Source organism: Leptopilina heterotoma, unplaced genomic scaffold, assembly GCF_015476425.1.
Source record: "Leptopilina heterotoma isolate Lh14 unplaced genomic scaffold, ASM1547642v1 Lhet_90, whole genome shotgun sequence".
Lineage (NCBI taxonomy): Eukaryota > Metazoa > Arthropoda > Insecta > Hymenoptera > Figitidae > Leptopilina > Leptopilina heterotoma.
This window is the reverse complement of record NW_025111194.1, coordinates 55,593-79,669: the sequence shown is the minus strand read 5'-3', so window position 1 is coordinate 79,669 and position 24,077 is coordinate 55,593. Positions and strand designations below refer to the sequence as shown.

The 24,077-nt window shown below is 31.7% G+C and overlaps 2 protein-coding genes across 9 annotated transcripts in view; one reads left to right on the top strand and one right to left on the bottom strand.

Annotated features, from left to right (window-relative positions):
• LOC122511880 (UDP-glucosyltransferase 2-like) overlaps positions 1 to 13,403 on the bottom strand; it is a 38,482-nt gene extending 25,079 nt beyond the window's left edge. For both annotated transcript variants that reach the window (XM_043627429.1, XM_043627430.1), the window contains exons 1-2: positions 13,267 to 13,403; positions 6,992 to 7,223 (exon numbers count right to left, since the gene is read on the bottom strand). The gene's annotated coding sequence lies outside the window, so the exon portion shown is untranslated. The remainder of the gene's footprint in view (positions 1 to 6,991; positions 7,224 to 13,266) is intronic.
• On the top strand, positions 351 to 22,204 carry LOC122511873 (low-density lipoprotein receptor-related protein 4). Of its 7 annotated transcripts, none has more exons than XM_043627414.1 (26): positions 351 to 828; positions 1,618 to 1,935; positions 5,886 to 6,110; positions 6,352 to 6,645; positions 7,670 to 7,926; positions 8,348 to 8,558; positions 8,833 to 8,962; positions 12,375 to 12,484; positions 12,803 to 12,965; positions 13,064 to 13,214; positions 13,285 to 13,489; positions 13,572 to 13,738; positions 13,811 to 13,963; positions 14,036 to 14,189; positions 14,262 to 14,471; positions 14,577 to 15,308; positions 15,432 to 15,593; positions 15,722 to 15,943; positions 16,045 to 16,331; positions 16,449 to 16,745; positions 16,810 to 17,304; positions 17,374 to 17,696; positions 17,761 to 18,226; positions 18,304 to 18,562; positions 18,637 to 19,067; positions 19,286 to 21,158. In XM_043627414.1, the coding sequence occupies exons 2-26, from the start codon at positions 1,860 to 1,862 to the stop codon at positions 19,373 to 19,375; spliced, it is 6,270 nt and encodes a 2,089-aa protein (XP_043483349.1). In that variant the 5' UTR covers positions 351 to 828; positions 1,618 to 1,859; the 3' UTR covers positions 19,376 to 21,158. The 7 variants fall into 7 exon arrangements, with proteins under 7 accessions (XP_043483349.1, XP_043483346.1, XP_043483345.1 ...); XM_043627411.1 differs by lacking the exon at positions 19,286 to 21,158 and adding an exon at positions 21,198 to 22,204 and having other exon boundaries at positions 355 to 644; XM_043627410.1 differs by lacking the exon at positions 19,286 to 21,158 and adding an exon at positions 21,198 to 22,204 and having other exon boundaries at positions 355 to 828; positions 1,669 to 1,935.
• Positions 22,205 to 24,077: the final 1,873 nt, after the last annotated feature.

The following is a 24,077-nucleotide window of genomic DNA, read 5'->3' as shown; positions in this document are numbered from 1 at the left end:
TAACTTTCATTCTCAATTGTTTGTAGTAGCTTAGCAAGGAAAAAAAGGAAATTTTCTCTTTTCCTTCTATTTACCAAATGTCAAATTTAATGATTAGGAGTGAAAACTTGAGGAAATTTGCAATTCTTGTACACTGTGTTTTTCTGACTTCGATTTATCATAAAAAGTAAATTTCCTTCAAATAGAAAATATCGATTTTCAAGCTGTTTGTTTCAAAAGATTTTCTAGATACATATATGAACAATGAAATTAAAATCGTAATGTGAGAAATGAGACTCGGAAGGAAAAATGATCGAAATGTAAAATTGGGGAAAATGTTGACTCCTAAGGAAAAATGATGATTTTTAGAAACGATAAAATAGATTTATCAGGAGGATGCCGCCGCGGTTGACATCCTGCGGACGTTCGGATTTCTTTTTCCATTATAAAGTGTCCGGTCCTTTTTCTCGACCTCTTGCAAATATATTTCCATGAAAAGCGCCTGCGTCAAATCCCGGATTCATCCGTCGAGAATCCTCAGCATCCAGTGTAGCTCTGTTCTTAGAGTTGCTCGCGTCGGATAATTCTTTTTTTTTTCTTTTCACATATACTCCGGGGGTTGAAAATTTGCACCTCCTTGTGTAACTCCACATACCGTTTTAAACGTAATTTTTCGTTTCACATGTAGTCGAATGTAGTCGCGTAAATATATTCTTTTCTTTTCCATTAGAGTGAGAGTCATCAACTCACGGGAAGGATTTCTTTTTTTTTCTTTGGTTTTTTAATGCGTTTCGAAAATATTGCTTTTCAATGTGATTTTTCGATTTTTATAGATAAAATGTAGTCAAGGTATATAAAAAAGTGTAAATCCATTTTAAATTATTGAATAAAATCCATAAAGATAGTATGGTGAAATAAATAGGTTAATCAGGAACATAAAAAAGAAACTATTTAAAAATTGATTTTTCGCAATTGCAGTTGTAAATATTCCAATTAGCTCAGAAAAATATTTCAAAAATTATTTTCATAAAATAAAAAATAAAGACAATTTTATCATTTTAAAGACAAATCGTTAAAAAAATAGTAAATTGATTCCTATTGCGAATTTGAAAGATAAAGTCAATTTTTTTCACATTTTTTTCAATTATGGTCGAATACTTTTTTAAGAATTATACATTTGTTATTCAATTAAAAGTTATTTTATAATGTCATTTACTGAATTTTTCTGTATGAAACTTTTTTAATTGAAAATAGATTCTTTATATTTGTTCCACATAATAAATAAATTAATAATATTTTATTACAATTATCGCATTAATAATTAATTAATTACTCAATTAAATAATAGACATAAATATTAAATTGAACATTAAATGAAAAATAATCTAAGTAACAATAAAATAATTGCAAATCAAATATTCTAATTTTTTTTATTTATTTACTTGCAAAAATATACAGAAACAAGTCTTTTATTAAAAATATAAGTAAAAATCAATTTTATGTGCAAATTTTAATATAGTTTCTTTTGTAGAAAAATAGTATGAAACAAAACAAAATTTCAAAAGACGAAACTATAATACTCCGAAATTTGTTTATAATTAATTGAATTTGGAATTATTATTATTATTGTTATTATAGAGAAATTGAAGCAAGCTGTAGTGCAAGAATGAATGAATGAATTGAAAACAGTTTTAGCGTGCGGGTGAAATTTGAACAATGAATAGTGGTGAATCGAGAGTGACCTTGACGTATGGGACATCGTCAATTCTGGGCTTGAAGGGTTCGTAATTAAAGCCGATAAAGGGTGTTAATAAAGAAGAGGAGCCCTAGGGGTGCATCTCGGCCCTTAAAAAGGCCGAGATAGGTGTCCCAAGTGCAAAATGAGGTCGAACCCTTACGACCTATCGTGTCGCAATTTCCCAACTCTCTTCTGCATCATCTGTGCTCTATGTGCAGGTAATTTGGAAAAGTTGCCTTTAAATCATTTCGTCTTTTTACTTTTACTTTTACTTTTCATATTTTTCATTCATTAAACAATTTTTATTTAATATTATTAATTCAACACCATCGCAACTGGTAATACCAACATACATTATTTATTTTCTATCCTCTTTTAATATTCATTAGTTTTTTCAAAAATATTTCTATCTTTTTATAAAAAATATTTCAGGAAAAAAAATGAAATATATATAGGTACACTATGAAACCAAAATAACCGAATGTAGGCTTTTTTAATATAGAAACTAATTACAAAAAACGTACTAAAAGAAAATATAAAAAATAATATTTATAAATGATATTTATATAAATATAAACTTAAAATATAAAACTTAAAAACATTTTATTCTTAAAATTGTTTTTGTTACAAATTTGTTTTGCTGCAAATGTTGTTAGTTTACATTTTTAATATAAATATTTAGAAATTATAAATAATAAATAATTTTAAATTTTAAATTTTTTGAAATTAAAAAAATTTAACTATTTATGTAAACAAATCAAAATTAATTTTAAAAAAACTATTAAAAATTCATAAAAAACGATATAAACTGCAATTTGGATAATTGTAATAATTGATAAACTCTTTGTGATTAATGAAAAATAGTGATATAATTAATATTATACATTTGATCGTTATTATAATTAATACGTATGTATAATACCAAGAATATAATTAATATTATTTCTACAGTTAATCTTTATTAATTACTTTTAATTAAAGATATAAATATTCTATATTAGACAATACTTTTTCAGTTCGATGTAAAAAATTATATCAATAACTGTTATATAATAACTATAACAAAGTATCGTCCATAATAAACCTTATGTAAAAGATGGTTTTTCATTTATTTTCATTGGCTCTGTTTTTAATACTATTTTTTACTTTTTTACTACTTTTCAAATTTTTATTATTTTCAATTAACTATTATGAATTATTACATAAGTTTCTAACAACGAGTCAAGATACCAAAAATACTTAATTAGTTAAGAATAATTTTTTCAATATTCAATTTTTATTGGAAGTGAAAAAATTTCAAATTTAAATTAAAAATAAATGTATATAAAACACCAGTATAAACAAAAAAGTGTTATTCAAATTTATTTACACGTTTAAACAAAATTAAAGTCGATAAAAATATTTACATTAAATATAGATGCTTGTGATTTATGTACCTTTTTTGAGGTGTTTTTTTCTTTAAAGAAGGGCGCGTATGTAAGTTTTTTTTAAAATCCTTTAATAGGAAATCGATTAAGTTGCCCTTAGAGTGCGAATTTAAATTCCACGTGAGAGATTTCTAGAACCGATGAGCTTTTTTTCCTACATTTATGGATCAGTGACTATAAAATTTCATGTTATTATTATAATATTTTTCCTTTTTCTTTTTGTTAAAAAATGACCGTGAATTTCTCCATAATTTGCTATACTTATACGATCGATTCGCAAATTCAAGGTTTTCAACAGAGGAAAGAAAATATTTTCAAGTATTTTTCTATAATTATAATAACCTAGATATAAAAGGTCCTTTAATGTTTTTAATCCATTTTCATATGACCGAAGAATGATTTTTTATTTGAAAAAAAGACTAAAGTTTTGATAGCAGTAATTTTTTTTTTGCAATTTTAAAGTCTTTGAAAATTGGATCCATTTGGCTATTTGGCGATTTTCTATTTGGAATCCAGTAAAATTACAATAAATAAATAAAAATTTTCAAAAAGCTATGTGGGGATTCGAACGCACGACGACCAATGTGCCTAAACATGCCCCCTAACGACCACGACCAAAGTGATATTCATTTTTTAAAAACTTAAAAAATTACTTTCACCCATTACTGTAGAATATAATGCGGGAAATTTCGAACACTAGAAATTACCAATAAAGTAAAAATTATAATTTGTTTATAATGATAACATTTGGTGTAATTTACCAAAAGGATGACTAATTTCGAGATTTGAGAAATAAATGTGCATTTTTAGTTTGAAAACCCAAGAAAAGTTTTCTTCTTCGAATTTGGACAAACCACGAGGTTTTCTCTTGCCTCTGGACCACCTTAATCCGTCTGCACTCCCACCCCTTCAACCCTCCCGGAAAGGGTGTGTGCCGTTGTATATCGATTGTTATCAAAGCGCAAGCGTTGGCAAAGTGAATGAAATCTCTCGACTGCCTCCGCTTCAGCCTCGAGTCATTCATAGAACGATATCTCTCATCCATCAAAATTCATTTTCACTATATCTATAGACATCTCGATTCATAACCAATCAGGCCCAAAATGAGTCTGCATCTGCAGTACAACTTCTACTTCATCGAGTTCACTCACTAAATCTACTTTCAACTTGACCATTTTTTAAATAAAAAAGTATAACAACGAGAATTACCTTAAAAATAAATAACAATAAACTTCTTTTTTTGGTAAAATTTTGATCATTTTTTTCATCTCTTATGTATTTAAATTTATATAATAAAAATTTTTCTTATGTTATTTTATTCATATTTCGCAATATTTTGATTGCCTGCACTGAGAAAAAAATTTTTTTTTTAATCCAAAAATATGTAGCCAACCAAAAAAACATGTTTGAATTAAACACATTTTATAATTTAATTAAACATAATTTTTATTAAATCAAACTTATTATGCATTGAAAAGCTCCAAATTGATGAAAGAAAGCCCAAATTTAATATTCGACTCTAAAAATTGTAAAAGAAAATATCAAGACAAGAGTCGTTTTTTAAAACAAAAATTTTTTATAAATCGGAAATAAATTCTAATGATCTTCTGAGTACCTCCGTGTTTCGGAAAAAGCTTTTCTTTAATAAAAAAGCTCCAATTTGATGAACAAAAGACTAAATTTGATAATCGCCTCAAAAATTGTTAAATAAAAATGTCAAAACCAGCATCGTTTTTGAAGATACAAATTTTTTCTGAATCGGAAATAAATTTTAAAGAAGTTTTTAGTACCTCCGTGTTCTGGAAAAAGTTCTTCTTTAATAAAAAAAACTCCACTTTGATGTAAAAAAGCTTAAATTTGATTTTCGACTCCAAAAATTGTTTAAAAAAACTATCAAGACCAAAGTGAAAAAGCTCTTTCTTGATAAAAAAGCTAATTATAAAATGAAAGAAATAATACTTCATTTTTTATATTTTTATAAAAAATTGGGAAAATAAATATTTCGTTTCTTCTATTCTATTCTTATAAAATAGAAAAATAGAAAAATTATATTTTTTATTTAAGGCGTAAAATTCTCTCTATTAAATTTGAATCAGTTAAAAATCTTTCGTTTAACTGACAATCAGTAACTGACTTTTTGCTTCTGAACCAATTAAAAATAACTGATTGTCAATGAAGAAAGACTGATTTTCAGTAAAAAGTAACTGAAAAGTTAGTTAAACTTGACTATTTGAATCAGTTAAAAAAATATAGGGAAACATCAGTTATTTTTAACTAATAAGTATAAATATTACTATTTGAATTAGTGACTAACTTTTTGTTTACACAGTTTATTAAATTGAGACAAAAAACGTATCAAAAGTATTGCGAAGCAACATTTTTGATTCGTATTTTGTCTCAATTTGATATCCTTAGAAAAACTATGTTCTAAATCAGTTATTTTTAACTTTTTTATATTTAGAGAGTAGAATTATTTTGCTTTCATGTTTTAGTTTTAAAACTTCACTTTTTTTATACAGTTCCTTATCAATGTTATACCTAATGATATACGTTTGTACAAGGTAATATAATATATATATAAAAAGATTTCAGAAAGAAATTTACTTACTGAAAAAGCTTATATTGGCTTCCGCACTACACTATATAGTATAGCAACTAAAATATATCTATTATGTAAAAAGTATTTATATTCATATTATATTGGCATTTCTTTTCTTCTCTCTTTTTATGGATAAATATAGAAACATCAATTTCGGTGGAGACTTCGACACACCAGACGGTGAATAGAGGAGCGGCTAGGCAAATATACGGAAGTGGAAGCTTGAGACAAACCGGAAGTAGTCCAATCCTCGCGGGAACAACCACCACTCCGTCTTTGCCAAAGGGCAAGGAAAAGGAAGATAATAAAAACTCTATTCGTCAAGAGGACAAACACAAAGCCCATGAACATCGTCCTGAAGTTGAAGGTAACTCGATTGAGCACAACTTTCATTCCCTCTTTCTTTCTATTCAAATTTATTTTTTTCTTCTCCATCAAAATTTAGTGATATAGATCAATAGAAGAACAAACTCTATTTTTTGAATGTTTGTTGTAAAGTGTACAACTTAAAGATGCCTCAAATTTAAAAATTTCCTGTTTCATCAGTAAAAACTAAAAAGTCCCAAATGTATTTTTAATTGTTCGTTCTTTTGCATTTGTATTCACAGAGTACCCTTACGAAACACATGGGGGCTACGGCTACGGCAGTGCGATTGGGCGAACTCACCAGAAGACGCAGTCACAATTGCCCCCGGGTTTCTTGGAAAATGCGAGATCGCCCATTTTCCCACCAGACCACACTCACTCGGACGATCTGCCAAGTTTCAGAAATGGAGCGCCAGTTAATGGGTTAGGAGGTCATCATCCGGGACGGGGTGGTTTTTACGGACCGTACGGCGTGGGACCCGGAGTCGGCAGGGGAGGAATTCGGGGAATATCCTACAGAGGCTTCGACACTGGAGGTATTCTATTTACGCAATAAGAGAAAGTTTCCTTATTTCCCCCGGCGAATAGATGACGCAACATTTCTGCCGGCCATAAAGAACTGGATAATTTCCGTACAAGTTTTTAGATGTCCAATTAATGTTCAACATCAACATTTCGTTCGAATACAAATGTGTGCACAGTTTTTCTAAGGATATCAAATTGAGACGAAAAACGAATCAAAACAATTCTAATATGTTTTTTGTCTCAATTTATTGATATCCTTAAAAAAAACTATTTGTGACATGAAACGCAATGCAAATAGCAAAGAAAAACAATTATAAATTAATACTAAAAATTTGAAAAGTGTTATTGTCAACTTACAGAAGTCAGTCACAGCTTGCATCCAAATTCCAAAAGAGTTGTTCTCCTACATCTTAAGAAGTAGAAACACACTTATTCGCGGTTTTAAATTACGAACACTCCCGAAGTCATCAGGAATAAAAATTTTGAATTGAGGATGATTTTAGAAACACGTGAACGAATGAAATACGCGGCGAAGATTTTGCAGAATTTTCCACATCTTCTGGCACTGTGGATCATTCGTTTCTTCTTTCTGAAAAATATAAATAATTTCGATTTAAATCAGGGCTCGAATCAGTGAAAGACTTTTACTTAAAACTACAAATTCAATTATTATTTTCAAGAATTTTTAACCTTTTTTTAAAAAAAAACTGACTTTTACTGACTTGAAACAAAACGGATGAATCCATTGATTCTGTGGATATCTGAAATCGCATTTTTTTCAATCAAAATGAGGGATCTAGTATGATGGATAAATTTATAAACACGGAACAACTTCTGGGCAAGCTACAGTGCGGCAATGTTCCATATCAGAATTATTTAAAATCGTCTTAAGATAATATCTCCCACTACGTATCCTAGCTGATGACAGATTAATAGACATTAGTAGGCTTAAAGATTCAAAAAATGTTTTTCAACCCAATAAATACAATTTTGATTTTGATTTGTGTAAATTTAAAAGAACCTTTTTTCTTTAAGCGTACGAAACAGGAGGCTACGCGGAAGTCGATCACAGTAGGGTTCGCAGTGGCTTGACTCGCGGTGGATCTGGGTCAATGTGGGATTTCAATAAACGCCTTGGTCAGGATCAAAAAACCCTCATTCAAGAATTGGAGGACGAGAGCGATATGAAGGATGCCCTTTCCCTATCGTGCGCGTGGCTTTGCAATCGGGATCAATTTCTCTGTCAGAATTCTTGCACTTGTATCAGTCTCGAGGCTCGTTGCGATGGTCAGGTAATTATTAAATTAACTCCTTCAAAAAACTTTCACCCTCACATCAATTACTAATAGAATTATTGTCATTTTAAACTCGAGTAATAAAATTCAATAAAATTCAATAAAATTAAATAAAATTTTAGCACAATTCAATTATAATTTTAAAAAAATGTGTGTGATGGTAGAAAAGCTGTGTTAAAAATGAGAGAGGATTAATTAATTTCCATTAAAATCGAATATTTAAAATTCTCCCTTTCTCTCACTCTCTCATTATTAAGAGAGTTAATTTAAAATTGGATTGATACTTCCGGCGAAATTGGCGTCTAGCTGCGGCTAATTTTAGTTGTTTTCTGCGCGCATCCGTTCTTTAATAAAGATTTATCGATTTGCAAAAGGGAGAAAGAAAAAGGCGAATTATAATCGAATCTATTCTACTTAGACGGATTGTGATGGCTCCGAGGACGAGATTGATTGCGAGGATATTTTAGAATTAAAAACTTCCAATGGAACGTGTTACGGCGAACGCAGTATTCTTTGCCCGGCGACCGGAAGGTGCATCGCCGAACACTGGCTCTGCGATGGCGACGACGATTGTGGCGACTTCTCCGACGAATCTCATTGCGGTTCGATTAAGCCCGGGTGGAAATTGCGTAATGGCTCTTTATAGATTCTACCTAGAGTTCCCCTTTACTAATTAGGTTCTAGTTTGTAAATATATTGCTCTAGCCACGACCAAGATATGACCAAGATTGCTTAAAGTATATTCCAAGCTAGGACCACTATAGACCCAATAATATTGGCATGCCTTGGCAATTTCCACACGGGTTGACAATAATTTCATTACTATTTAAATTATTTTATTTAATTGAAAAATTATTGAACTATCTATCAAAACCAAATGGGAAATAATTTCCTTCTCTATAGGAACCGTCATGAATTGCACCGAGGATCAATTCGAATGCAGAAATGGACTTTGCATTCAGCAATCATGGCGTTGTGATGGTGACAACGACTGTAAGGATTTTTCCGACGAAGACAATTGTGGTGGAAAAAGGTAAACAAATTAATAAATTTTAACATATTGAGAAACAGAACCAAAGTTTATAAAAGAATTATTATTCTTCTATAAACTTTGATTCTGTTTTTCATTCAAATATTTAATTCATATTCAAACCACGTCAATTATCCACCGTTGTATACTAATTTTAAAAGGAGAAATAACACAAAAGAAATGAACGTTCGATAAAAAAAACCATAAACAACTTTTAGTTTCTCAGTATAACCCAGTTCATTTAAAAAAAAATATCAAACTTTTTGTAATATTGTTTGTATACGTACGATGAAAGGCAAAAGAAATGACGAAAATTTTTTTTTTTTTGTAAATGAAATAAATAAAAAAGATCGACGAACGATTCTCTGCAGAACGCGTTCAATACCCACGCAAAATCCTTTGCCATCTTGCGTGGGCGACTTTCCCTTAAAAAAAAGTTCTCCTTCGAAAAAAGGGAAAAAAGAGAAAAGATAAAGGAAAAATCACCGATGGGCAATAAGACGAATATTATAGAAAAATGCGAAACTTATTTTAAAAATATGTTATTCGCAAAAAATGAACAGAGGTTTAAACTCTGTCTATAAATAAAGGACAAAATTAATCAATTAAAAATACAAAAAAAGTTTAAAAAGTCATTTATTTAATTCATATGCTAATGTGTCACAAGAATTTTATTTTGTATTTTCCTTCCTTTCCCCTTTCACTGATTTCTAAATTCAGTTATTCAAAACTTGAATAATTTTGTTCAGTAAATATAAATATTATACTTTTTACACTTTAAAAATCAAAATAAGTGGCATTTGGAAGAAAGGGCGAAAATGTTGCAATTTTTTAAAGTAAGTCGAAAAAAGTCGCATTTCTTGAAAATAGTCGAAAAAGTCATAATATCCGAGGCCTGTGATTGAAAAAAAACAAATAAGGCCGAAGGGTCGCCAATCAAAATGTTAACCACTCAGAACATTGCTTAACCCTCTTGCTCCTAAGCCAAGGCAATTTACCACCAGGTTTTTTAAAAATTCATTCATTTCTTGAGGAAAACATTTTGAAAGATAAGAAAGTGTAGATTGGGAGCAGGGGAAGGAAGTGGAAAGTCTAATGACTCGACTTATTTGGCTAGTGGATCTTGAGAACAAGTCAGTATAAAAATGTTGAAGAGAGGTTGGGGTTTGGGGCAAATCAGCAGGTGGGGTTTCGAAAAAATGAGTGACTGAGGGGTCGGGGTAGTGTGAGATATTCTCTGATCCAGGCCGCGGGGGTGTGTTGCTAAGCAACACTGATGGTTGCGCGTTGGTGGCGCGTGGTATCGACCACCTGGAAAGCTGTTAGGTTGAAATCAGTAACATTTTTGGGGTGTGAGTCCCTTCAGAGACACCATCTTTATATTCCTTTTTATAGCAAAAAACATTTTAATTAATAACATTTTTTTCTTTATTTACTATATATTACTATTTCTCTCTCTTTGCTATTTATTCCTGAGACTATATCTCAATTAATTTTCTGTCCAAAACTTTATTCTTTCCAAACACAAAAAAAGAATGGCAAAAAAATGTTATTATTATTTAATTTATAAAAGAAAGATGCAATTTACAATTTTTATCCCTTCTGTTTTCCCGAAGAAAATACAAAATCAGATTCAGTATGTAATTTAATATTTCCTGGGCGTAAAAATAAATATTTGTACAATTCGATATTTCAGCATATAAAAAAATGTTGCAATTATTTTTTCTCTATAAAAAGGCTTTTTCCAGAAGGTCGTGCTTTTAATATTCCCGTTGATTTTCTCCCCATGCAAAATGAATCTCGACGTGTACATATATATATATATATATATATAATACAATATGTATTATGAGGGTTGCTGCTAATAAAAAAAGAAGAAAAACAAACCTTACTCATTCTCATCTCAACAAACAAATTCTCAAATGGAATGAAAATAATTAGAGACAACTTTCAATAAAAAAAAATCCGTCCCTATTTTTCTCAATAGAATTCAGAGTCGAAAAACATTAATTAAAGAACAATAAAACTTCTTTATGAATAAAATCTTTTATTAATAAAAAAATACAATTTTTTAGAAAGACTTTGTTAAATCGTTTGGTATTTTAATTTTAAATTTAAATTATTTCACTAATAAAATTATTTTTATTTAATAAAAATTTACTTTTATGCAACAAACAAATTGACCGTGAGTTTATGTTATTCATGCGAATGGAAAATAATATTCGAAAATTAAATTTTCGCATTTGAAATGAGGAGGAAAATTTATTGATGTTCATTTTGCAGAAATGAAAGAAATTGTGTATAGAGAAATTCGAAGGGTGAGTTTAGTAGATAGTTTGAATGAGTGGGACTTGAAACTATATCACAAGATTGATAAGAAAAGTATGAATCAGTCAAGTGTCAGAAGAAGGAATCATGGTTCATGGTCGTCGTCGATAAAATGATGTTAGGTGAGGTCGCGGGGTGAAATTGCCAAGGGGTAGAAGAGTATTTCTTTATATCTATATATAGGACTATACACATCACTCCTTTTTTATTTCATAGGATTAAGAGAAAACTTTTCCACTACAGAAAATTCAACTCTCATAAATAAATATAGAAATCTCAATATCGCCTTGAAAATTACTTTCTAATAATAAAATAATCAACTCACTCTCTCTCTCTCTCTCTCTCTCTATCTCTCTCTCAAAATAAAACTATAGAAAAGAATATATTTTGCAAAAAGAGGAGAAAAATGGAAACGAAAAAATTTAGACCTCGATTCGAAAGAAACAAACAGTATTTAGAATTAGAAAAAAAAATCGAAAGAAAATAAATTCAAAAACGTACAATAGATAAAAACTTGGTTTATCCCGACTGAGAGTTAAATTACTCCCCCAAAAAACACACTGTTAGAAAGTATATATTTAGAGATAATTTGAAGAAAAGTAGCATCATTAGAATAAAAATTTTCTGCATATTAGCAAAAGCAGGTTTTTTTTCGCAATTTTATGAGTTGACGGCTTTGTTAAGACTTCTCGGGGAAATAGGGGGTGCTCAAAGGGGAAACAACCCTCGGGAACAGATGGTCTACTCAAAATCATCTCATCAGCCTCGTACATCACCTCGGGCGAATTTTTTTTCACACTTGGCACGTGTCAAGAGGCTTTATTTTTCTGCGAATTCATTTTTCAATTTTGCAGAGAAACAAAAAATTTATTTTACAAAAAAAATATCTATTCCTCCAATTGTGAAAAAAAACACTTCACTAAACAATTCTCTCTTTAATTGAATCAGTAACTCTACACAAAAAAGAAAAAAGAAAATTATTGTAATAAAGTATATAATTTGGATTTATAACTTTTTACAGAAATATTAATTTATTCGTTATAATGAAACTAATTTCTAATTGAAAAAATTTTATTTTTCTTTCCAGGAAATGTAACGATAATGAATTTTCCTGCATGGATGGAACTTGTATTTTAAATAACTATCGATGCGATGGGGAAAATGATTGCGCTGACGGCTCAGATGAACTCAAATGTGGTGAGATAATATTTCCGAGAAATAATAATTTTTAAATTAAACATTTTTGAAAATGAAAAATTTATGAAATTTTAATGAAAAATTCAATATGTTTAGAACAAAGTTTTATTTTTAAAAGACAATTTTTCTAAGGATATCAAATTTGAAATAGAAATGTTTGAAAAATTGAATATTTTTATCACGAATTTTGAATATTGTTTTTGAAAAATAAAATTGAAAATGTTTGAATTGTAACAAATTTATTACCTACATTTTTTATTAATTTATTAAAAATTTGAAAATAGTTTTTAAATTTGTCAAAACAATTATTTTGTTCAGAGATAGTTGAAGTGAATTGCAAGGAGAATGAGTTCAAATGCACTTATCCGAGGTGCATTTCTCAAGAATATAGATGCGATGGCGACGACGATTGTGGGGATCGAAGTGATGAAGATAATTGCGAAAATCTTGTTGGAGTCAGTTGTAACGCCAACGAATTTAGGTACAATTTGTTTTTCTCTAGTTTTACGTTTTACCAAACGAAATATTATTATAAATAATAATTTACTTTGATTAATAAAAAATATAATCTTCTACTAGATGCAACAGCGGAAAGTGCATAAGCAGAACGTGGGTTTGCGACAAGGAGCCCGATTGTCAGGGGAAGGAAGATGAAGATATGTGCGAGCATCAAACGCCAAAGGAATGCTCCCAGGAAGAATTTACTTGCTCAACAGGTTCCTGTGTACCCGTGAGTGTGGCAAACAATTATTACAATCTATTACAATTAAACTTCCACTTACCAAACTGGAAACTTGCAGCGTTTGTGGGTGTGTGACGGAGTACCAGACTGCATTAATGGTGAAGACGAACAAGGCTGTGCCGTAACTTGTGATGCTACTCAATATCTTTGTAAAAATTCCCAACCAGGAAACGATTCTCATTATGTATTCCATCATTATCATCGTGACTGCATTAGTGTCAAGCATGTTTGCGATGGAGTGCCGGACTGTCCTGAAAGAGATGGTACAATCATTAATCATACAATTTAAAATCAACTGCAGAGACTTTATTTTCTAAATTGATCAATATTTCTCAATTCTTACAGATGAGATGAACTGTCCTCAAAAGCGTAATTGCACGACTGAAGATAAATGTTCGCAAAAATGTATTTTAACTGTAGATAATAAAAAAGCGTGTGCGTGTGAACCTGGATTTATTTTGGGAGCGAACAATCTCACTTGCTACGACATCAACGAATGCGAATTCGAAAAGGTTTGTCATCACTTTGAAGATTTTGAAAAACAGAAAAGTTTAATGTTGTCTAAAAATAAAATCGTTTTGCAGGATCCGGTTTGTAGTCAAGTGTGCAAAAACACAATAGGTTCGTTTGTCTGTAGCTGTCTGCCGGGTTACGTTCTTAGACCAGATTTAAGAACCTGTAAAGCCCTAGGGGCCAATCCGACATTATTGTTCGCAAACAGAGTCGATATCAGACAGGTAATGTTCTGTTTTGACCTTTCGACATCTACTATTACCTTCGCCACTAACACGTTTGGGTTAATTTTCCAGGTGAGCATGACGGGTCCAAAGTACACATCAGTATTGAAAGGTCTTCACAATGCCATAGCACTGGACTATCATTACAAGAGAAGCACTATTTACTGGTCTGACGTTTCCATGGACGTCATACAGAAAGTCTTTGTTAACGGAACTGGCACTGAAGGTTTTCATTTTCTTCCATTTTCAATTTTAGTACTCTTCTCACGTACTTGTTTCAAGCGAAATATTCTTCTAGATGTGGTTCGATGGGGTCTCCAGTCAACGGGTGGAATTGCCATCGACTGGATTCACGATCTGCTCTTTTGGACCGACTCCGGGACGAGAAGAGTCGAAGTAATTACTCTGGACACAAAAGTGAGACATGTGCTCATTTCGAACGATATCGAAAAACCGAGAGCTATCGCAGTTCATCCGAATTTCGGCTACGTCTACTGGACCGATTGGGGTGAGATATTTTCTCAAACTCCACAAATTCCACACTTTCGAAACACTTTCGAAACACTTTTGAAACACTTTCGAAAATTTGAATCGTGCTTTTTAAATTATCTAGGTCTGAATCCTAAAATCGAACGAGCAAACATGGATGGTTCGGACAGGAGAGAAGTAATAAAGGAATCAATTTTCTGGCCGAACGGATTAACGATTGACTACACGACTGATCGAATTTACTGGACAGACGCCAAACATCATGCAATTGAATCGTCTCATCTGGATGGTTCGGACAGAAAGAAGATGATGAGTAAAGGTCTGCCTCATCCTTTCGCCATCACCGTTTTCGAAGACCAACTCTACTGGACCGACTGGCACCTGAAGAGCATCTCCTCCGCCAACAAAGCGAGTGGCAGGGGATTCAAAACTATTCACTCAGGTCTCCGCTTCCCGATGGACCTTCACAGCTATCATCCTCAGCGACAACCGGACTATGTCAATCATTGCGGGAAAGATAATGGCAAATGCTCCCACATGTGCCTTCCCAACAACACCGGTTATAGTTGTGTTTGTCCAGTGGGGTTGAAAATCAATCGAGACGGAAAGACGTGCGCCAATGTTCTCGATAATATTCTAATTTTCACTAGAAAGAAAGATCTCAGAATTATGCCAATCGAGGAATCTGCCAGAGTCTACGACAACGTCATTCCCGTCGATCATGTTCAAAGTGCCGTCGGTCTTACCTGGGACTCCGATGAGGATATGATTTACTGGAGTGATTTGGACGCCAACACGATCAGCAGGGCTTTCCTGAATGGCACCAATCAAACTGCTATTATTAGCCACAATTTAGGTATATCTACTATGTGCCACCTCAAAGTTGCATTCTGCATTTTTACTCATAACTACCGTTTTTTACATTCCCATCAAAAATCATCAAGTCTTGGATTTGTGCAATTTTTTCTTCTATTTTCAGAATCACCAGCTGGACTGGCGATAGACTGGATTACCAGAAAGATTTATTGGACGGACGCTGGAACGAAGAGGATAGAATGTGCGAATCTAGATGGAACCATGAGAACTCTTCTCATTCACGAAGGTCACGACAAACCGAGAGATATTATTCTGGACCCAACTAGTAAGTTTTAAGTTTTTCGAATTCTAGAACAAAGAATTTGACATTCAGACAAAGATTCTTTAATGTCTTCGTTTGTCTTATTATTAAAACCACTTGGATGTTAAAGACTTTATTTTAATTCTTTCTAGCCGGACACATGTATTGGAGCGATTGGGGCGAGAAGGGAAAAATAGAAAAAGCATCGATGGACGGCACTGATCGTAGAGTCCTCTTTGGAACCGACCTAACTTGGCCCAATGGATTAGCTATCGACTTCGATAAGAAGAGACTCTACTGGACGGATGCTGGCACTCAGAAAATAGAATTTTCAACACTCGACGGCAAAGGCAGAACCTCACTAATATCTTCCAGTAGGTCAAATTAAATTTCTCTTATTAAAACAACATTTTTTAGTTAGTCTTGCGATAGATTGATTTGTACGACTAAACAAAACATGCTTCAAAATTTCCAGAGGAAATTCTCCTTCATCCGTTTGGACTAGTTGTGCACAAGGACAAGATATACTGGACCGATTGGAACACAAAAAGCATTCATCGAGCTGATAAGGAGACGGGAAAGAACATCACGACTATCATATCGAGCATCTCGAGTCTCATGGACGTGAGAGTCTTTCATAGAAATCGAAGAAGAGTGAGCAATCCTTGCAAGAACAATAATGGAAATTGTTCCCACTTGTGTCTTCTCGCAACAAATCCTAAACGTTACAAATGTGCTTGTCCTACCGGTCTCGTCTTAGGGGTAAGAACAAAAGAAATTATTCTTTTTCTACTAAATAAAACAAAAAAACATGACAAAAACATGACAAAAACAACAAATAATAAAAATGCTAAATAATTACCTGATAAATGTTAACAGCCGGATGGAACTACTTGTCCAGACGTTCCAAATAAATTCCTCCTAATGGCTCACCGGGTGGACATAAGAATTGTCTCCTTTGATGTGAATTACGTACTGGACGTTGTCCTCCCAATATCCAATTTAAAGAACGCCAGCGGTGTTGATGTGAATTTAGTGAATGGCGAAATCTACTGGACTGATCCTGGAGAGGATGTTATCAAGAGGACAAACTTTAATGGCAGCTTTGTGGAAACGGTGATTAATACCGGAATAGATGTTGCCGACAGTCTTGTTGTCGATTCAATTGGCAGAAAGGTAAATGTATAATATAATTTGTAAAACTTTAGAGAATGGAATCAACAATGAACGACTGTTACAGCTCTACTGGACAGATGCTGGTTTGAACAGTATCGAAGTCTGTGAACTCGACGGAAGAAATCGAAAGGTTCTTATTTGGTCGGGGTTGGATAATCCCAGAGCAATGGCGATTTACTATTCGGCGGGTCTTCTGTTTTGGTCAGATTGGGGACACAATGCGCGAATAGAGAGAGCCAATATGGACGGTGAGAAACGGATGACGGTGGTTACGGAAAATCTTGCCTGGCCTAATGGTCTGTCGATTGACATTGGAAAGGGCAAGATCTACTGGAACGATGCCAAGAAAAAGGTGATTGAATCCGCCGATCTCGATGGACGAAACAGAAAGGTTCTGATCGAGAAAGCGGGACATCCTTACGGTCTTGCCGTCATGGGAAACACCATCTACTGGAGCGACTGGCAGGAGAAGGCTGTCCTTCAAACGGACAAGAACAATGGTTCCGCTAAAGTATTCATCGATAAAATCGAGGGCGTCATGGACTTGAGAGCAGTTGTCGTAAGTTGTCGACAATGATTTTTTTCTATTTACAAATTGAGAGATTAAAAATGTTAAATATTGTTACAGTGGTCGGATCTTACACAATCAGAAAACGTTTGCGAAAATAATAACGGCGGATGTTCGCATTTGTGTCTGCGAAATCCCTCTGGCTATTCTTGTGCTTGTCCAACTGGTATCAATATTAACGATGACAGAAAAACCTGTAACGTTACTCCAACTAATTTCTTACTCTTCGCTACCAGAAAGACCCTAGAGAGGATATCTCTAGACACTCCAGAAATGAGGAGTGTTTCCCTTCCTATCGACGAGGTTCACAATGCCTTCTCGGTCGATTTCCATTGGCAAAAGAAACTGATCGTTTACACCGATGTTCATCTACGAATTATTAGGTAAAACATCAGAAAAATATTCAAGTTCCCCACTCTCAAGAATACAAATAATTTTTCTTTTCAGAACTGTCAACATGTTTAATCTATCGGACACAAAATCGATAATTTTTGGTTCTAATATGTCGGCACCTTTTGGGGTAGCAGTCGATTGGATTGCTGATAATCTTTACTGGACCGACATGAAGAACAGTTTAATCGAAGTCTCGAAACTTGACGGTAGCAGAAGGAAGAAATTGTTAGATAATCTGAAAGATCCTAGATCAATTGCCTTGTTTCCAAAAGAGGGTTATATATTCTGGACCGAGTGGGGAGATCATCCGAAGATTGTCCGAGCCCTTCTAGACGGTTCTATGAAAAAAACAATAATCTCTTCTGATCTACATTTTCCGAATGGATTGTCCATTGACTATACGCACAGGAAACTGTATTGGGCGGATGCTTTGAAGGACAGAATAGAAGTCTCTCATCTTAACGGTCGTTTTCGGGTTGCACTCATTCCGGATGCTACGAATCCATTCGGTTTGACACAAGTACGTGGATATTTATCAAATTTTTCATAATGACCATTTTTTGGGTAAAATGAATTCTAAAAGAATTTAAATTTCAGTATGGAGAGCACATCTACTGGGCGGACTGGTCTAGAGAAATAATCGAACAAGCTGACAGGGTTAACGGTCAAAATAGAATTAGATTTCGTCACGCCTTGGGGAGTGTTACTGACGCAAAAGCCGTTTCTGCTGATCGACAAGTCGGATGGAATCCTTGTGCAATAGAAAACGGACACTGCAGTCATCTTTGCTTCTACACGAGGGGGAGTTACAAATGCGCCTGTCCTAATCAACCCGATTCTCAACCCTGTTTCACATGTAAGTTTATTGAAATTTTCTAAATGCAATCACAACTATAAACACCATGGTTGATAAATAATTTTCTTAAACAGCTCCACTAAAGGAAGTGCCACTCCGAAAGCCAGGAACGGAAAATGACACAAACTACGATGAGATAGATGACGAGGAGGAAGAGGAAGAGCTCAGAAAATCCGATGTCGTGACAAAGACATCGACACGAAATCACGGAGATGATAAATTTAAAGATCATAAATTTAATCGAGAGAAGAGTTATAGTCTGAAAACTGTCGTTATTACAGTGGTGATAATGTTGAGCGTCACACTAGCTATTGTCACACTAATTATTTATCTACTCTGTCAAAGAAAGACGAAGCAAAAAAAGTATCTCTACGTGAGCAGAAGAAATGTTCTCACATTTTCGAATCCAAACTATAATGCTTCAAGTGGAGAAATTGGTCCTTCAAATCAACAGCAGGACAAAAAGTCTTTCATATGGAAAAGACTCAAATACGACAAATCTCAGGTAAGTTTTTAAAATTCGATATTAAACTAATTCTTTCACACTTGTTGAGAAAAAGTTATTAGCTTCTTGTCAACAAGAATCTGCACCAAAAAAAGGAACCCGTCGTCTTAATCTCGTGCTGTTTTTTTCCTTTTCTTAAAAACATTGAATTATTGAATAATCCGTCGTGATTTATCGTGATTTATCGTGATTTATTTACAAATTAAAAATCTTTATAGAAAGCTAGTTCTTCAAAAGTTGAATGCCCAATCAAATTGCAGCATCTGCCGCTTCACTTTATACAGATGAATGAAACAGAAACTACGTAGTGCCTAAATTTAAAAAAACTATCTAATAACTTACTGATTAACAGTGAAAAAAGCGAAAAAAGCAAAAGAAAAAGAACGAGAATTAACGAATTTTAACATCATTCTAATCGTTATTCTATAAGACAAAAATTATATTCTAAAAAATTATTCTGCTCGGTTCAAGACTATACTATATATTTAATATTTGAGCAGATTCTTTATTCTCGTATTCCATTTTTTTATACTTAGATTTATTACATAAATATAAAAAATTCAAGTGCACGTGAAGAGTTTTAGATTTTTCAGATTAGATTACAAATTGAGTACAAAATGAAAGATTAATTTTGATTCATTTCTGATTTTATAAAAATTAAAAAACTATAACTTTTTTGATTAAAAAATTATAGTTGACACGATTTTTGTCTTCAGCATTTTGACACGACATTGAAATTAAATTTTGCGATGAAATTTTCACGTTCTGAGAGTTGAATGTCATAAAAGACTGCCACTTGGTCTGGTAGCCTAGCGGTAAAGTACTACGGGAATGCATTAAACTCTAAGTCACGCGTTCGCTTCTCGTCAAAGATGGATTTTTTTTATTTCACATTTTCCATAATGTCGACAATAATTATTACAATTTATTATTAATAATTGCTTGTTATTGTTCGTTATTATAAATTGTTATTAATGATTGCACTTTATTATATATGTTTAAACTATTAGAATTAATAATATGTTAATAACAATTATGTGTTGTTAATTTTATTATTATTACTACCATTATTATTAATTATTATTTTACATATTATTATTATTATTGACATTGTTATTAGTTTTAATTGTTATTGTTGCCATTCTTATTATTATTATTTTTACTAATTATACATATTATTATTGTTTATTGAAAGTATGTTACGATGACGTAACAATGTTTATTGCTAGATTCAATATAAATAATCAAAAACTTAAAAAAAAAATCACTTTGATAAGAATCGAACCCTAGCTGTGAAATATACTTGAAGGCAGTACCAGTACTTTACAGCACTAGACCACCAGTTCCGTTGAGAACTAAATTTACATAAAAATGAAATGAAAAAGCAGTGCCTATATTTTAACAATAATTTACACTTATGAATGAATTTTCAGAATCGAAAATCTCAACTCAGAATTTTGCTGCACTGTTTTGCCTTCCTCGTGAGATAAGATAAATAAGAACTAAAAATTGATGTTCGATAATAGGCACTAATAGGTTTTTGAATGAATTGAATAGATTCAAGTTTTCATTTCTAATACAAATTTCTTTACATGTAAAACTTGTTTGTTAACAAAATTCTAAAAGTAAAATTACTTTTTTAGTTTTTAATAATTATTTAAAGATTGTAATAAGATCAAGATTAATTAAATAATTAAGAAATTAACTAAAGAATAGTTTCAAATTAGAGAAACCTAACTTTTCATATTTGTGACGCGCACTGAAGAAAGAGCGCTTGTGTCCCTTTCTTCAGCACGTGTCACATATTTAAATCGTGAATTTCAAGTGACTGTGAAATAAATAATGAAAATAGTTGAAAACGTGAGATAATAAAAATATAATTAAAAAAAAGCTTGAAGACTGCAAAGAAAATAGGAAGTAAAAAATATTATATTGTTATGGCTAGAGAGGCTGTACTCAATTTGCTTGGGCGATTATATAAAAAACGAGATTGAAACGAGAGATTGCTGTCACGAAAAATAATGGGAGTTGAAAAACAAAAGAATAAATAAAAAAATAATGAAAGAAATAAAAGAAAAAACTTACGATGATAAGAAAATAAATGCGGATCAATAATTCATTGTATTATAGGAGAGAGTGTACGAAGATAATGGGCAGACGTCGAGCCCCGAAGTTGTATCACTGATTCCCCCTTTGGCAACCCCAAGTAGCAGTCGTGCAGCATCCGTCACTCCCAAGGAATCCTCTCCATCCATGGCACACGTCACACAACATTCAGACAAAAAAACAAAAAAAAGTAAGATCGGCTGTTCACTCAATACTAGTTACTTTTAATACATGCGTATTTTTTAAAACAAAAGCGATTTCATTTTTAAGAATTTTCAAAACGTTCAGAAACGAAATTCCCCTCATCACCTCCTCTTTTGTGAGTGACACTAATTAGGAAAAACTTGATTTTGCTGTTTGATTGAAGCTTAAAAATTCCTCGCTTCTAATTGATTGATAAAATTTTCGAATGAATTTGTCAACTAATTGTCTCAACACAATAAGTTCTTTAGATTTTTAATTGTCCCTTATTCAAACATTAATTTATAGATTTTACCAAAAAGTAAAAAATTGTTTTCGCAATTAGTGTCAAATACGCCAATAACGGTGAAGAAAGGAACCTGAACGTCGTGCTCAGTCGCCATCTTTCTCTACCTCACCCCTAATTAGTGGCACTGTGTTCTTTCGTTAATAATCGCGGGAAATTCGAATATCGACTTTATTTATTTTTAAATTGCGATTGTAAATTGCGTTGCGCCGGCGTCGGAGAATAAATTATAAATTAACAAAAAAAGTATATACAAATATATACATATTTTTAAAAATTATCTGTAGTTTGTCTTAGTAAATTAAAAAGAACAAAATCTGGAAGAAACGATTAAGAAAAATAATTGAGTGCCAAAGAATATTTCCAACTTTGCCTTTCTTTTTTACTTTCTAGTCAAAAAAAAAAAAAAAAAGAAATTAAATGTACTTTAGTCTTTATCTATTCGTATTTTTGTACTCGCTAAAATATATTTTTTCTACTACTTTAGTATTGCATTCGTGAGAATTTGTGATTCTATGGCACTGGATGCTGTGAATATGAAAAAGTAAAGGAAAAATTAGAACATTGTTCCAGCTGGTTTGGAACAGTTCGACGTCTGCGCAATGCGCTAATTAAATGGAGACATAAAAATTGACACCAAAACGATTCAGTTTGACTAGGAAAAAAACGAAAACAAAATATTGCTAGTTTTTTCGATTTTAATTTTTAAAAAATATCATCTCTTTAAAGTGACGAATGCGGGGTTATGAAAATTATACTCAAAAAGGATTAGATGAAAAATAAGTCCAGAATTTTTGTGATTATTGTTATTATAATAATAATGCATGTTGTTATTTAAATTTTTCATCTTAAAAATCGCGAGAAAAAAGTTGCAAACAAACCAAATAAATAATGTGACGCGCACTGAAGAAAAGTATACTTAAGGTAATGTTTGTAATTTTTTTAATACACAAAGGGAATTTACTTTCCATGTAAACCACGAATGCTTAAGTATTCATTACATCTAAAATAATTAATAAAAACTGCTACGGTTTTAAATTATAAACATAGAAACTTTTAATTAAAATGACACAAACATAACCTTAAAATTCTTAGGTACCTTTCTTCGGAGCGTGTCACAAACGAACATTTTTTCAGATAAATCTAAAATTTGAAATTTTTCTGAAAAATACCGAAGATGTGAAACTTTTATTTCCCAAGACAAGAATTCAATAATTATTATTATTGGATGTTTTCAATCAATATATCTATTCCCGTTCAACAACGTTACATTGTTGTAATTGTGTGTAATTTACAAACGAAAAGACTGTACGAGATATCCGATGTTCAAGATTTTCCAAAAACTTGGATATTTTTTAATGTTTTTACTAATAAATAAAAAAATAAGTATTAAATTTAAGAAATAAAATTTTTTTACTATTTTAATAATTAAATTGAAAGTTTTAAATAATTGAATAAAATTATTATAATTTATTAATCACTCAATATTGTAAGCTACTAAATTATATTAAATTAATTAGTAAACATTGAATTATTTTTCTGTATTTAAACTTGTAGAAAGGGTGAAAAAGACATTTTGCGAGGTTTAAAGCTCAGATAAACCAAACAAACTGTCAAATTTGATTTAAAAATACATTCCAAGAAAAATTTGAAAAGCTTTTGGAAAATCTTGCAGAAAAGATTGCAATGCGCAATTAACTGTTAGTGTAAATGGTATAAAAAAGTAATTGTAAAAAATTGAAAACTGAAATCGACCAGGATGTTATAGAGAAAAAAAATCACTCAAGAGATCGAGAATCTTAAAGTGACTTGAGACTAAAATTTCATACTTAATATTATACCGCAAACTGTCCAGGAACGAGCTGAGCTCGTCAAAATGTTAAGGAAGTTCCTCTTTTCACACAATCGACAAAAAAAATCTTCTGATATTATAGTTATTGTAAAATACAAAATATGCAAAATTTATAATTTACAGTTAAATTGCAATTCACAATAATTGTAAATTTAAATTTTTTTGTAAAAAAAAGAGAAATTTCAATACTTATGTAATAAACAGAAAAGAAATAAAATATAATTTATTAAAAAAACGTTAATTAAATTTCACGCAGTTTGAAGGGAAAAAGCCAAAAATTTCAGTTATTGAAAAATTACTTCAAGAAATATATATTCTCTCGGCGTTAATTATATTAAATATAATCGCAGTAATAAATTTACAGATTTTACTATTTTTGTCTAAACATTTCATTCTTATGCAAAAATATTTCTTTGTTACTTTTTCTAATTAGGTAAAATCGGTAAAATATGAATTGTGACGCGATCTGAAGAAAGGGACCTTAGAAGCAAATCATTTTAAGGTTGGGTTAGAGTTACTTTTTTCTTGTTTGAAAGTTTCTTTTTACTTATTTCGAATTAAAATC